Raw genomic sequence first — 12665 nt, 5'->3', positions numbered from 1 at the left:
ACATTTACATTTAAGTCATTTAGCAGACGCTCTTATCCAGAGCGACTTACAAATTGATATAGATATGTTCTATGTGTGCTATTTCTATGTGGGGAAAGAGCCATTTAGCATTTTAATAACACATTTCATGCAATTCTACTCATTCTGCCATGGGGCAGAGAAACATTTTTGCAGTTTAAAGACAAAATGACCAAGAGGCACAGATTACTTTTTGAATTGTGAAAGGGCACTCCTGCTCCTCCCTCCGCTTTCGCCCGAAGACGTAACGGGCCTTAGCCCAGTGCCCCGCGAATCAGCGTAATCGAATTCGCCAACCCGGAAGTGAATTTACCTTGGTCTCCGGAAGAAGACATTTGAGCGAGAAATAAGAAACGTGATGGTTTGAAGCCGAAGGGCGTCAAAATTGTAGTATTATTCATTGTGTTTTATCAAAATGTCCAAACTACAGCTGTTGAATGTGTTTATCATCGAGCGGCTAATATCAGCGGCTGTTGATATATTTGGTTCGTCGGAAAAGACGTTAGCAGAGTACCAGGAGCGGCTAACAACAGCGGCATTTGAGATATTTGTTGTGGTGGAAAAGACGATCGCAGAGGTTCAGGGAGAGAACGACCGTCTACGGGAACTTCTTCTGGGTCATTTCGGTGCAGGTTTGTTGCGATCAAAAATCATGTTACTGATTTCACGTAAGGTTATTCAACATTTGATTGCTGAATCACACTTGTTAGTGGCTAGCCCAATCTGTACCACTGCCATCATGTGCCCACTAGGGTTGCGTTCTTTATGACCTAACGTTTTGGAACAAACATGCCTCTATGAGATGAAGAATAAGGAATCACGTCGGCCAATTACATTTTTATCTGCACTGTTCGATAATGTTTGGCAAATGAATGAGGCCCATGTATCAAGTATTAGAATGTGGGATATTTAGCCAATATTTGTCGTTACATGTCGATAATGATAAAGAGCCTATGATGATGATGATAATGATAATAATATAAGATTTCACCCAAATAAGTTACAACGCGCTTTAATTGCCGTACAGAACCGTGTACGTCAGTGGTCACCAACCTTTTCTGAGTCAGGATCACTTCGATTTTTTTTTCTTCTAAAACATGAATAAAAAAAAAAACGTAAACCTGTGCAACATTAACCAATTAAAAACTGTTCTGTAGCAATGAGGTTTGTGCAGTAGGTTATAGGTCCAAAATATTATCAGTGCGTATTGGCTATAATTGAATTGCCCTGACAATGTTGTTCTTCTGAGACCATTTAGAAATTATATATAAAAAAAACTAATGGATCATTTGTTTCATTCCTTGTGATGATGCACAGCTAAATGAGCATAATAATTATCTTTAATTTATTTTTTATTTTTTACACTGGACTGATGGCCTACATCTGATGATCAGTCTGAGGGAGGGAGTGAGCAGCGGTGAGGCTGCCTCATCGTCCCTCCACTCAGAAAAGGGGACAGTCAGTCTTTCAGCTGATGTAGTCGCACTGCGTTATTTCTGCCTTATACACCAATTCATGTTGTTACTCCTATGACCAGAGAAACCAAAAATTATTCCTTGATATTAAAGAAAGACATGCTTGCTAATAATAACAACGCAAGTTTATGGGAACAATTTGCTGTAGTCATTCATTACAGCTGCAGTGCTGGTTGTAGTGTGAGTGGAAGTAGGGAGAACGTGCATTTTGTGGCTTATAAAGGTGTTGAACAAAGTGTTGACACTGCTGAATCAAGTGCATCTACTACCAACAGCGCCAAAAACAAATAACAAAAAAGGAACGCAAGGCTTTATCGTTACAGAAATGTTTGGTGGTCGACCAGTCAATCGCGGTCGTACGATTGGTGACCACTGGTGTACGTGAACAGAACCATTGGACGTGTCTCAATCCATTGAATCTGCACTAGAGTGGTATTTGTGAGACCAGGATAGATCTTTCTAGCGTAGTGGTTCCCCAAATTGTTTTCTAGTCCCAGACCCCTTCAACCACCAACAGCGTACCCCCTCTAGCACCAGGGTCAGAGCGCTATCAAATGTTGTTTTTTGCCATCATTGTAAGCCTGCCACAGACACACTATACGATACATTTATTAAACATAAGAATGAGTGTGAGTTTTTGTCACAACCCGGCTCATGGGATGTGACAAAGAGCTCTTATAGGACCAGGGCACAAATAATAATAATCAATCATTTTGCTTTTTATTTAAACATCTTACAGATAAAACCTTATTTGTTCATCATAAATTGTGAATAACTCACCACAGGTTAATGAGAATGGTGTGCTTGAAAGGATGCACATAACTCTGCAATGTTGGAGTGAGTCTGTATTAAATAACTTTCCACACAGTCTGTGCCTGTATTTAGTTTTCATGCTAGTGAGGGCCGAGAATCCACTCTTACATAGGTACGTGGTTGCAAAGGGCATCTGTGTCTTAACAGCGCGATTTTCCACGGCAGGATACTCTGAGCACAGCCCGATCCAGAAATCTGGCAGTGGCTTCTGATTAAATTCAATTTTCACAGAACCGCTTGTTGCAATTTTGATGAGGTTCTCTTGTTCAGATATCAGTAAGTGGACTGGAGGCAGGGCATGAAAGGGATAACGAATCCAGTTGTTTGTGTTGTCCGTTTCCGGAAAGAACCTACTTAATTGCGCACCCAACTCACTCAGGTGCTTCGCTATATCACATTTGACATTGTCCGTAAGCTTGAGTTCATTTGCTCACAAAAAATCATACAATGATGGAAAGACCTGTGTGTTGTCCTTGTTAATGCAGACAGAAAAGACCTCAAACTTGTTAATCATTCAGGCGAGAAAAAACATCCCCCAGATAGGCCAGTCGTGTGTGAAACTGGTCATCGTGCAAGCGGTCAGACAAGTGAAAAATGATGGTCAGTAAAAACTTTAAACTCATCTCAATTATTTTTTCAATACTTTACCCCTTGTATGTTGTAAAAGCGTTACATGGTCGCTGCCCATATCAGTGCATAGTACAGAAAATACACGAGAGTTCAGGGGCCTTACTTTAACAAAGTTAACCATTTTCACTGTACTGTCCAAAACGTCTTTCAAGCTGTCAGGTATTCCCTTGGCAGCAAGAGCCTCTTGGTGGATGCTGCAGTTTTACCCAAGTGGCGTCGGGAGCAACTGCTTGCACGCGCGTTACCACTCCTCTATGTCTCCCTGTCATGGTTGTTGCGCCATCAGTACAGATACCAACACATCTTGACCACCAAAGTCCATTTGATGTCACAAAGCTGTCCAGTACTTTAAAAATATCCTCTCATGTTGTCCTGGTTTCCAGTGGTTAACAGAAGAGGATGTCTTCCTTAATTGACCCCCCCCCATAAACGTAACGGACATATACCAGGAGCTGTGCCAGGCCCGCCACGTCTGTTGACTCATCCAGCTGTAACGCATATAATTCACTGGCTTGTATGCGAAGCAGTAATTGTTTCAAAACATCTCCTGCCATGTCACTGATGCGTCGTGAAACAGTGTTTGATGAAGGCGTTGTCTGTATAGTCATATCTGCGGCAGCAGGAAGAATTAAGTCCTCCACAATAGTATGCCTGTTCTAGTCACTTGGTAACTCACCATATAAGACGTTTCTAGCCCCTTCTTATTAATGGTATCTGTTGCTTTTATACATGTGTTAATTCTCGCTCAAAAAATGTCTGTGGTTTATTTTTCAAATGGGCACGTTTTGTTTCTAAATGCCTGCTCAAGAGTGAAGGTTTCGTCGAGTTGTGAGATAGTACTTTTGCACATATAACACACTGTGGCTGAGGAAAGGCACTTCTCCCAATATAAGTGAATCCCAAATCAATGTAGTTCTTATATTCGCGTCTCTTCGATGGTCCAACGTCCCTGTCTGTTGTTCGGTGCTCTCCCGGGTAAGGGGGCAGTAGCTCTTCGGCTGCATCAGGTTCACAACTGTCAGTGTCCATGCTAGCTGGGCTAACAACAAATGTAGAATTGCTAGCATTAGATGTGCTCGTGGAAGCAGAACAACTTGTGTCGTCGACAGGTGCAGGTGTAGTACTGCTGGTAGTAGCAGTACTACCAGTAGAGCTGGTATGTGTCTCCATGGACACGGCCTTACTTTTTTTTTTAACCATTTATCAATTTTCGAGCAAAAGGAATGAACAGCAGTTACGTTAGTGGAATTCCCGTGAGAGAGTAACGGTTAATGTGATTGGATGTTAATTATTTGACGAGGCTACCTGTATTTGACATTGTGTTGTTATTTCGCTGAACACTAGATGGTTACATTTTTGGCAGTGAAACAAGGCTACTCAGGCGAGAAAATAACCTCACCCAAATGTATAGCCCCGTTGGAAAATATAAATGGACTGTTTGAAAATGTGAATAAAAAAAATACAATTTTATTTGGCGTACCCCAGGGGGAATACCTGTTCTAGCGGTTTCCTTATGAAAACATTGGTAAAGTTCCCCACTCTGATGAGAAAGTGGCCCAATTCTGAAAAGGGATGAGGCAAATTTATAATTTCTCTTCATGTTGAAACTGCCATTTTTTAAATATAAAAAAAAAAAAACACAAAATGAGAATTTACAATTCAGATGTGGTTCTGCGTATGACCACTAGGGGGCAATGCAGTTCAATCTACCACAGTCCTGGTTAACTACCTACCGGTTGTCAGTAGTTACAGCCACAAAGTCAAAAAGCCTGCCTATTTCTAAAATGTATCTTCTTAAAATGTGATTTTTAAACCTAATCACACTGATAACATTATGCCCAAATTAAGGCCAAAAATATCATTTTTGTTTCCATGAAATAGCCATTTTGACCGTGGCTGTGGTAACTAGTGGAAACCCTACCAAATGGCGCCCACTTAATTAATGTCCCCCACCCACTCAGCAACGATGGTATTAATGCTGTTATAGGTTCTCTGTTATGTGCCTCTCCTCCATGTTGTCAGTACATACTTCATGTCCCACTTCTTATCAATGTGATGGCTCGTTGCAGTGATGTGTTCATAGACATCCAACAATCCGTTGTTAACGCCACGTTACGGTGTTTGAGGGCTCGCGCCTTGTACTTGCAGAGAAATCATTGTACAATTTCTCCATCGGGGCTGTCTTGGTTTTTCTACGTGGCATCTTGTAGTCTGGTTTTAGATATACCATTAGGGTATTGAAGCCTACATCCTCTACCATCCCTCAGACAAGCATGCATCACAACTTTGTTCATTTGCACCATTTCTCTCATTCAGTGTTGCTTGTAAATCAAATCAAATCAAATTTCATTGGTCACATACACATGGTTAGCAGATGTTAATGCGAGTGTAGCAAAATGCTTGTGCTTCTAGTTCCGACAATGCGGTAATAACCAACGAGTAATCTAACCTAACAATTCCACAACTACTACCTTATACACACAAGTGTAAAGGGATAAAGAATATGTACATTAAGATATATGAATGAGTGATGGTACAGAACGGCATAGGCAAGATGCAGTAGATGGTATAGAGTACAGTATATACATAGGAGATGAGTAATGTAGGGTATGTAAACATAAAGTAGCCATACTTTATAAATAGCCATACTCACTGAAAATGCCATTCAGTAGCTACTAGCTATGCTTGTATAACTTTGAACCTGATTTGCATGTCTTTGCAATTCGTTTATATTCGTTTTTAGGACATGATGTGCTCCATGTAGAAATGTGGAAGTACACCAATCTCCGATTTCAGACACTTCAAATAATAATTCCAGGGGTGTATGAGTCAGGTGGGACATTTCTACCCCCCCCCCCCCCCCCCCCCCCCCAAATTTTAGCAGGTAAAATAGTCCCCCCCCAAATGTTAGCAGGTAAAATATTCCCCCCCCCCCCCACCCCAAATGTTAGCAGGTAAAATAGTCGTCCCCCCCCCCCCCCCCCAAATATTAGCCGGTAAAATAGTCCCCCCCCCCCCCCCAAATGTTAGCAGGTAAAATAGTTCCCCCCCAAATGTTATCAGGTAAAATAGTCCCCCCCTACACTAGGTGCCATTTTGAACATGTTGGTTGTGCATCAGCAGTTTCTCTAATGTCAGTTACTGACAGTCACTCCATTTACCCGTGTCCGCTAACCATTTTCATATTGGTAAGTTAGTGTAACCAGCTATCTAAACTTGTAGTAATCATGGTCGAATTATCTATAGGAGGGGGGGAGGGGGGGCACCATTGATTTTTGTTGGTCTTTCTCACTCGGATATCATATTTTAAAAATGTGTAGAATTGCAGGAAATTAACTCTGATACACCTTTCAAATCAACAATTTTTTTCCCCACTTCAGGGGGGGGGGGGGGTTGCAAAATGGGTCAACGTTGAGCACCTCGATCTCCTGAATATTTTGTCATTCAGATCCAAAAAGTCACTTTCTGAGCACTTCTAGCATAAAATAATATTACATTTAATGTTTTTAAAGTAGTCTGGAACACCAACTGACTCGCTCTGTCAAGATGTCTGCTTTCACAGCGCCTCAGGATGGGACTTGACTGAGAGTCTATGGCACGAGCGGTGAAAACATACGTTGATTTTAATTGCCGGATCTCTCTCTATCACATTTAGCACAACATTTAAAACCTCCCCCTTTACAGTGTGGGCTTCAAAGCACCAGCAGTGCAAGTGATTTAAACAAGGAAGTTAATTTAGTTGACACATTTTAAGTTTTATATGCCTTAACTCGTGGGCTTCCCAAAAATCGAGGGCTCAGGGCTTCCCAAAAATAATATGGTCAATGTGAAACATTTTATTTTGATTAGTGATTTCTGTCATTTAAAAAAAAGTCCCATATAATACTAGTGTAGGGGGCGCTCCCGCCTCATTTTAACCACACTCCTCTTTCAAGTTCCACTTTTGTGGCACGGTGTTGCCAGGCTCCATGCGCCAGCAATTCGAGCCTGGGTACGAGGTTAGTGTTAAAGGGATACTGTGAGATTCTGGAATTTTAAGCCTTTTGTTCTACTTCCCCAGAGTCAGATGAACTCGTGGATACCATTTGTATGTCTCTGCTTGCAGTATGAAGGAACTTGGTGGTAGTTTTGTGAGCCAATGCTACCTAGCGTTAGCGCATTACTAGAATGCTACTTTACCTGTAGACTTTCAGCCATTGCGCTAACGCTAGTTGGTTAACGTTAGTACCCCTTTGATTAGCCTGAAGTAGTTCAAGGACATTTCCAGCACTGTTTAACCTCATTTTAAATATCTCTAGCACCAACATGATCTATTATGTGAAAATGGCGTGCTAATAAATTGTAGTTAAAAATGTTTCTAAAATAAATTATACCCTATAATATCATAAATCAATCCAATGTATTTATAAAGCCCTTTTTACATCAGCTGATGTCACAAAGTGCTGTACAGAAACCCAGCCTAAAACCCCAAACAGCAAGCAATGCAGGTGTAGAAGCACGGTGGCTAGGAAAAACTCCCTAGAAAGGCCAGAACCTAGGAAGAAACCTAGAGAGGAACCAGACTATGAGGGGTGGCCAGTCCTCTTCTGGCAGTGCCGGGATGATGATGATGGAGATTATAACAGAACATTGCCAAGATGTTCAAACGTTAATAGATGACCAGCAGGTTCAAATAATAATAATCACAGTGGTTGTCGAGGGTGCAACAGGTCAGCACCTCAAGAGTAAATGTCAGTTGGCTTTTCATAGCCGATCATTCAGAGTATCTCTACCGCTCCTGCTGTCTCTAGAGAGTTGAAAACAGCAGCACATCTGGTGAATATGTCAGGGTTCCATAGCCGCAGGCAGAACAGCTGAAACTGGAGCAGCAGCACGACCAGTTGGACTGGGGACAGCAAGGAGTCATCAGGTCACGTAGTCCTGAGGGATGGTCCTAGGGCTCAGATCCTCTGAGAGAGAGAATTAGAGGGAGCATACTTAAATTCACACAGGACACCGGATAAGACAGGAGAAATACTCCAGATATAACAGACTGACCCTAGCCCCCTGACACAAACTATTGCTGCATTAATACTGGAGGCTGAGACAGGACGGGTCGGGAGACACTGTGGCCCTGTCCGAGGATACCCCCGGACAGGGCCAACCAGGCAGGGTATAACCCCACCCACTTTGCCAAAGCACAGCCCCCACACCACTAGAAGGATATCTTCAACCACCAACCTACTACCCTGAGACAAGGCCGAGTATAGGCCACGAAGATCTCCCCCACGGCACGAACCCAAGGGGGGCGCCAACCCGGACAGGAAGATCACGTCAGTGACTCAACCCACTCAAGTGACGCACCCCTCCTAGGGACGGCATGGAAGAGCACCAGTAAGCCAGTGACTCAGCCCCTGTAATAGGGTTAGAGGCAGAGAATCCCAGTGGAGAGAGGGGAACCGGCCAGGCAGAGACAGCAAGGGCGGTTCGTCGCTCCAATAGGACCTACTGAAGAGATGAGTCTTCAATAAAGACTTAAAGGTCGAGACCGAGTCTGCATCTCACATGTATAGGCAGACCATCCCATAAAAATGGAGCTCCTGCCTCCAGCTGTTTGCTTAGGAATTCTAGGGACAGTAAGGAGGCCTGCGTCTTGTGACCGTAGCGTACGTATAGTTATGTACGGCAGGACCAAATCGTTAAGGTAGGAGCAAGCCCATGTAATGCTTTGTTAGTTAGCAGTAAAACCTTGAAATTAGCCCTAGTCTTAACAGGAAGCCAGTGTAGAGGGGCTAGCACTGGAGTAATATGATCACATTTTTTGGTTCTAGTCAAGATTCTAGCAGCCGTGTTTAGCACTAACTGAAGTTTTATTTAGTGCTTTATCCGGGTAGCCGAAAAGTAGAGCATTGCAGTCGTCTAATCTAGAAGTGACAAAAACATGGATGAATTTTTCTCAATTTTTGGACAGAAAGTTTCTGATTTTTGCAATTTACGAAGATTTTAAAAAAGCTGTCCTTGAAATATTCTTGATATGTTCGTCAAAAGAGAGATCGGGTTCCTGAGTAACGCCGAGGTCCTTCACAGTTTCCAACAGAAGACCTCTCTGTTTCTTGGAACCTAGAACAAGCATCTCTGTTTTGTCAGAGTTTTGAAAGTAAAACATTTGCCGCCATCCACTTCCTTATGTCTGAAACACAGGCTTCCAGGGAGGGACATTTTGGGGCTTCACCATGTTTCATCGAAATGTACAGCTGTGTGTCATCCGCATAGCAGTAGAAGTTAACATTATGTTTCCGAATGACATCACCAAGAGGTCAAATATATAGTGAAAACAATAGTGGTCCTAAAACGGAACCTTGAGGAACACCGACATTTACAGTTGAATTATCAGAAGACAAACCATCCACAGAGACAAACTGATATCTTTCCGACAGATAAGATCTAAACCAGGCCAGAACTTGTCCGTGTAGACCAATTTGGGTTTCCAATCTCTCCAAAAGAATGTGGTGATCGATGGTATCAAAAGAAGCACTAAGGTCTAGGAGCACGAGGACAGATGCAGAGCCTCGGTCTGACGCCATTAAAAGGTCATTTACGAGTTTGTAGCCAGGGGTAGGGCATTTTGTCTTATTCTCATTCTTGCAGAGTTATGGGACATTAGAATCCTTTAGACCTGAATGCAGGTGGTTAAGAACTAATATTGTAAATATGAAATACGAAGTAGTAATATGGGGCTACTAAATCACCTGCTGCAGTTATGTTGCATCAGATCAGCATAGAGAATTCTGAATCGACTTCAATGTGAATATTTGTTATTGTTTCTTGAGTGCTAGCTACTTATTTATTCTCCTCTCTCTCTCTCCAGATCCCCAGCAGCTAACTCTCCCTGAAGAGGAGGTTTCCCCTAAGCAGCAGCAGCAGCATTGTGAGCAGGAGTGGAGCCCCAGTCCGGGGCAGGAGGACCCAGAGCCCACACAGATTACAGAGGAACAGGAGGAACTCAGGACCATTCAGGAGGAAGAGCAGCTTCAAAAACTTAGGTCTGCTACCACAGAGGTTGTACAGTTGATATTTATTCCTCCCTGTGTGGAAAGTGACTGTGACCAGGACAGCAAGACAGACTCTCTACCCAGCAACACAACCGAACAGACCCAAACAGCATTGGATGACGAGGATTACAGAGCATCACAACTAACCAGTCACTTTCATCCCCTCTCTACAGTAAATCCACACTGTTCTTCAGCTCTGAGTGAAATCATTGTCAGTATTGATGAAGACGAGAGTGAAGAACTACCGTCAAGGTCAAAGAGAACACGGGAAAAGAAAAAACAAAGCTCTCAAGTCTGCACTAAGGCCAAGACAACCAGTGAGCCGAAAGCACATTTAAAGTCTCACACAAGCAGGAGACCATACAAGTGTCATTTCTGTCATAAAAGCTTCATCTCGTTAATCAGTCTTAAACGACACCATAAAGGTGCGAAGGAGAGACGACAGCAATTTATTGTGTGCAGTAAATCCTTTCAGAGCACAGCTTCTTTAAAATATCATCAGGTATTTCACACAGGGGAGAAATCCCTTAAGTGCCAAAAAGGTGGCAGATCAGTCGGATGCAAGTACTACTTCAACAAGCACATGAGGACTACTCACCCAGGTGCAAAGACATACAGCTGTCCTGTGTGCAGTAAAGGCTTTAGGAAACCATGCAGTCTAAAGGAACACCAGATGCTTCATGGTGAGAAACTCAATCCGTCTTCTGTGTGCAGTACAGCCTTTAACACCTTACCCAATTATAAAGTACATCCGAGCACTCACACAGGAGAGAAATCATTTCAGTGTCCCGTGTGCATTAAAAGCTTCCCTAGTGCAAGTCTTTTAAAAATACACCAGATATATCACACAGGGGAGAAATCACATAAGTGCAAAGAATGTGACAAATGCTTCTACCGCAAAGGACATCTGGTCAGGCATATGATGACTCACACAGGGGAGAAACTTTATAAATGCTCTGTATGTGAAAAATGCTTTATATCATTCTCTGCTCTAAAAAAACACTGTGAAATCGAAGAGGATCCTTGTCATCATGAAGTTTGTGGCAAAAGCGTCATGTGGCAGGAAAGCTTGACGGAACACTTGAATACGCACACAGGGGAGAAATCATCTCAGCGCCTTGTTTATGAAAAAGACCTTGCGTCATCAAGTGTTCTAAAACGCCACCAGCTGGATCACTGTGGAGGGAAACCAGAAGAGAATCAATCAGAGAAAGAGTCATATCTCTGCAGCGACTGTGGCAAAAGCTTCCGAACCATCAGTTACCTGAGAGTGCATATGAAAACGCACAGAGAGAGAGAGCTGCATAAATGTCCTGTGTGTGGAAAGTGCTTCACGTCATCTGCTTATTTCAAACTCCATCAGCGAATCCACACCAGCGAGAAACAACATCAATGCAAAGTGTGCACCAAAAGCTTCACTCTGAGTGGACACCTGACGGAACACATGAGGACTCACACAGGGGAGAAATCATTTAAGTGTCCGGTATGTGGGAAAAGTTTTACATCCGCAAGTGTTCTAAAACGTCACCAGCAGAATCACTGTGGAAAGACCCCAAAAAAAAAGCAATCTGAGGAAACGTCTTATCTCTGCAGCGACTGTGGCAAAAGCTTCAGAACTATGAGTTACCTGAGGGTGCATATGAAGACTCACAGAGAGAGAGAGATGCATAAATGTCCTGTATGTGGAAAAGGATTCAGGTGGGCCTCTTCGCTAAAAATCCATCAGAGAATTCACACAGGAGAGAAACCTTTTCTGTGCACGGTTTGTAGCAAAAGCTTCACTTGGAAGGGAACCCTAATAGAACACATGAAGAATCACACAGGGGATAAATCACATCAGTGTCACGTCTGCAGCAAACGGTTTGTTTATAGCAGAAGCCTGTCTCGTCATATGATGTCTCACACAGGGGAGAAACCTTTTAAGTGTCCTGTATGTGGAATATGCTGTACAACATCAAGTCTTCTGAAATGTCACCAGCGAATTCACACCGGAGTGAAACCATATCTGTGTAATATTTGTAGCAAACAATTCACTTGGAAGGGAGGTCTGACACAACATATGAAAAGTCACACAGGTGAGAGACCATATAAGTGCACTGTGTGTGAAAAGGGCTTTATAACGTCGGGTGATCTGACACGCCACACGCGAGTTCACACAGGAGAGAAACCATTTCGCTGCAATGATTGTAACAAATGCTTTAGTCAGATCAGTTCCCTTAAATCGCACATGAAGAATATTCACTAGAGAGAGAGAGAGAGAACACATAATAGTATAAAATATGTCAGTCCCAAGGATGAAAGGTCAATTCTAATTGATACCGGTAAGGGCAAAACATATCATGGTTAAAAGGAATGACTGAACTTGTAGAACATTGTCTATAAAACATTAATTAAGAACACCTTCCTATTATTGAGTTGCACCCCCCCCCCCCCCCCCCCCCCCCCTCAGAACAGCCTCAATTAGTCTGGGCATGGACTCTACAAGTTGTCGTAAGCGTTCCACAGGGATGCTGGCCCATGTTGACTATAATGCTTCCCACAGTTGTCAAGATGTCCTTTGGGTGGTGGGCCATTCTTGATACACACGGGAAACTGTTGAGTGTGAAAAACCCAGCAGCATTGCAGTTGTTGAGACAAACCGATGCGCCTGGCACCTACTACCATACCCCATTCAAAGGAACTTAAATATTTTGTCTTG

General features: G+C 42.9%; 1 protein-coding gene across 1 annotated transcript; it reads left to right on the top strand.

The window, feature by feature from the left end:
* The first annotated feature begins 330 nt into the window (after window positions 1–330).
* Window positions 331–12404, top strand: LOC129868031 (zinc finger protein 665-like). The gene is made up of 2 exons (XM_055941602.1): window positions 331–650; window positions 9784–12404. The coding sequence occupies exons 1-2, from the start codon at window positions 434–436 to the stop codon at window positions 12210–12212; spliced, it is 2646 nt and encodes an 881-aa protein (XP_055797577.1). The 5' UTR covers window positions 331–433; the 3' UTR covers window positions 12213–12404.
* The last annotated feature ends 261 nt before the right edge of the window (window positions 12405–12665 follow it).

The sequence above is a fragment of the Salvelinus fontinalis genome, chromosome 13, assembly GCF_029448725.1.
Source record: "Salvelinus fontinalis isolate EN_2023a chromosome 13, ASM2944872v1, whole genome shotgun sequence".
NCBI classification, from domain to species: domain Eukaryota; kingdom Metazoa; phylum Chordata; class Actinopteri; order Salmoniformes; family Salmonidae; genus Salvelinus; species Salvelinus fontinalis.
Note: the sequence above shows the minus strand (reverse complement) of the source record. Positions and strands in the feature narration are given on the sequence as shown.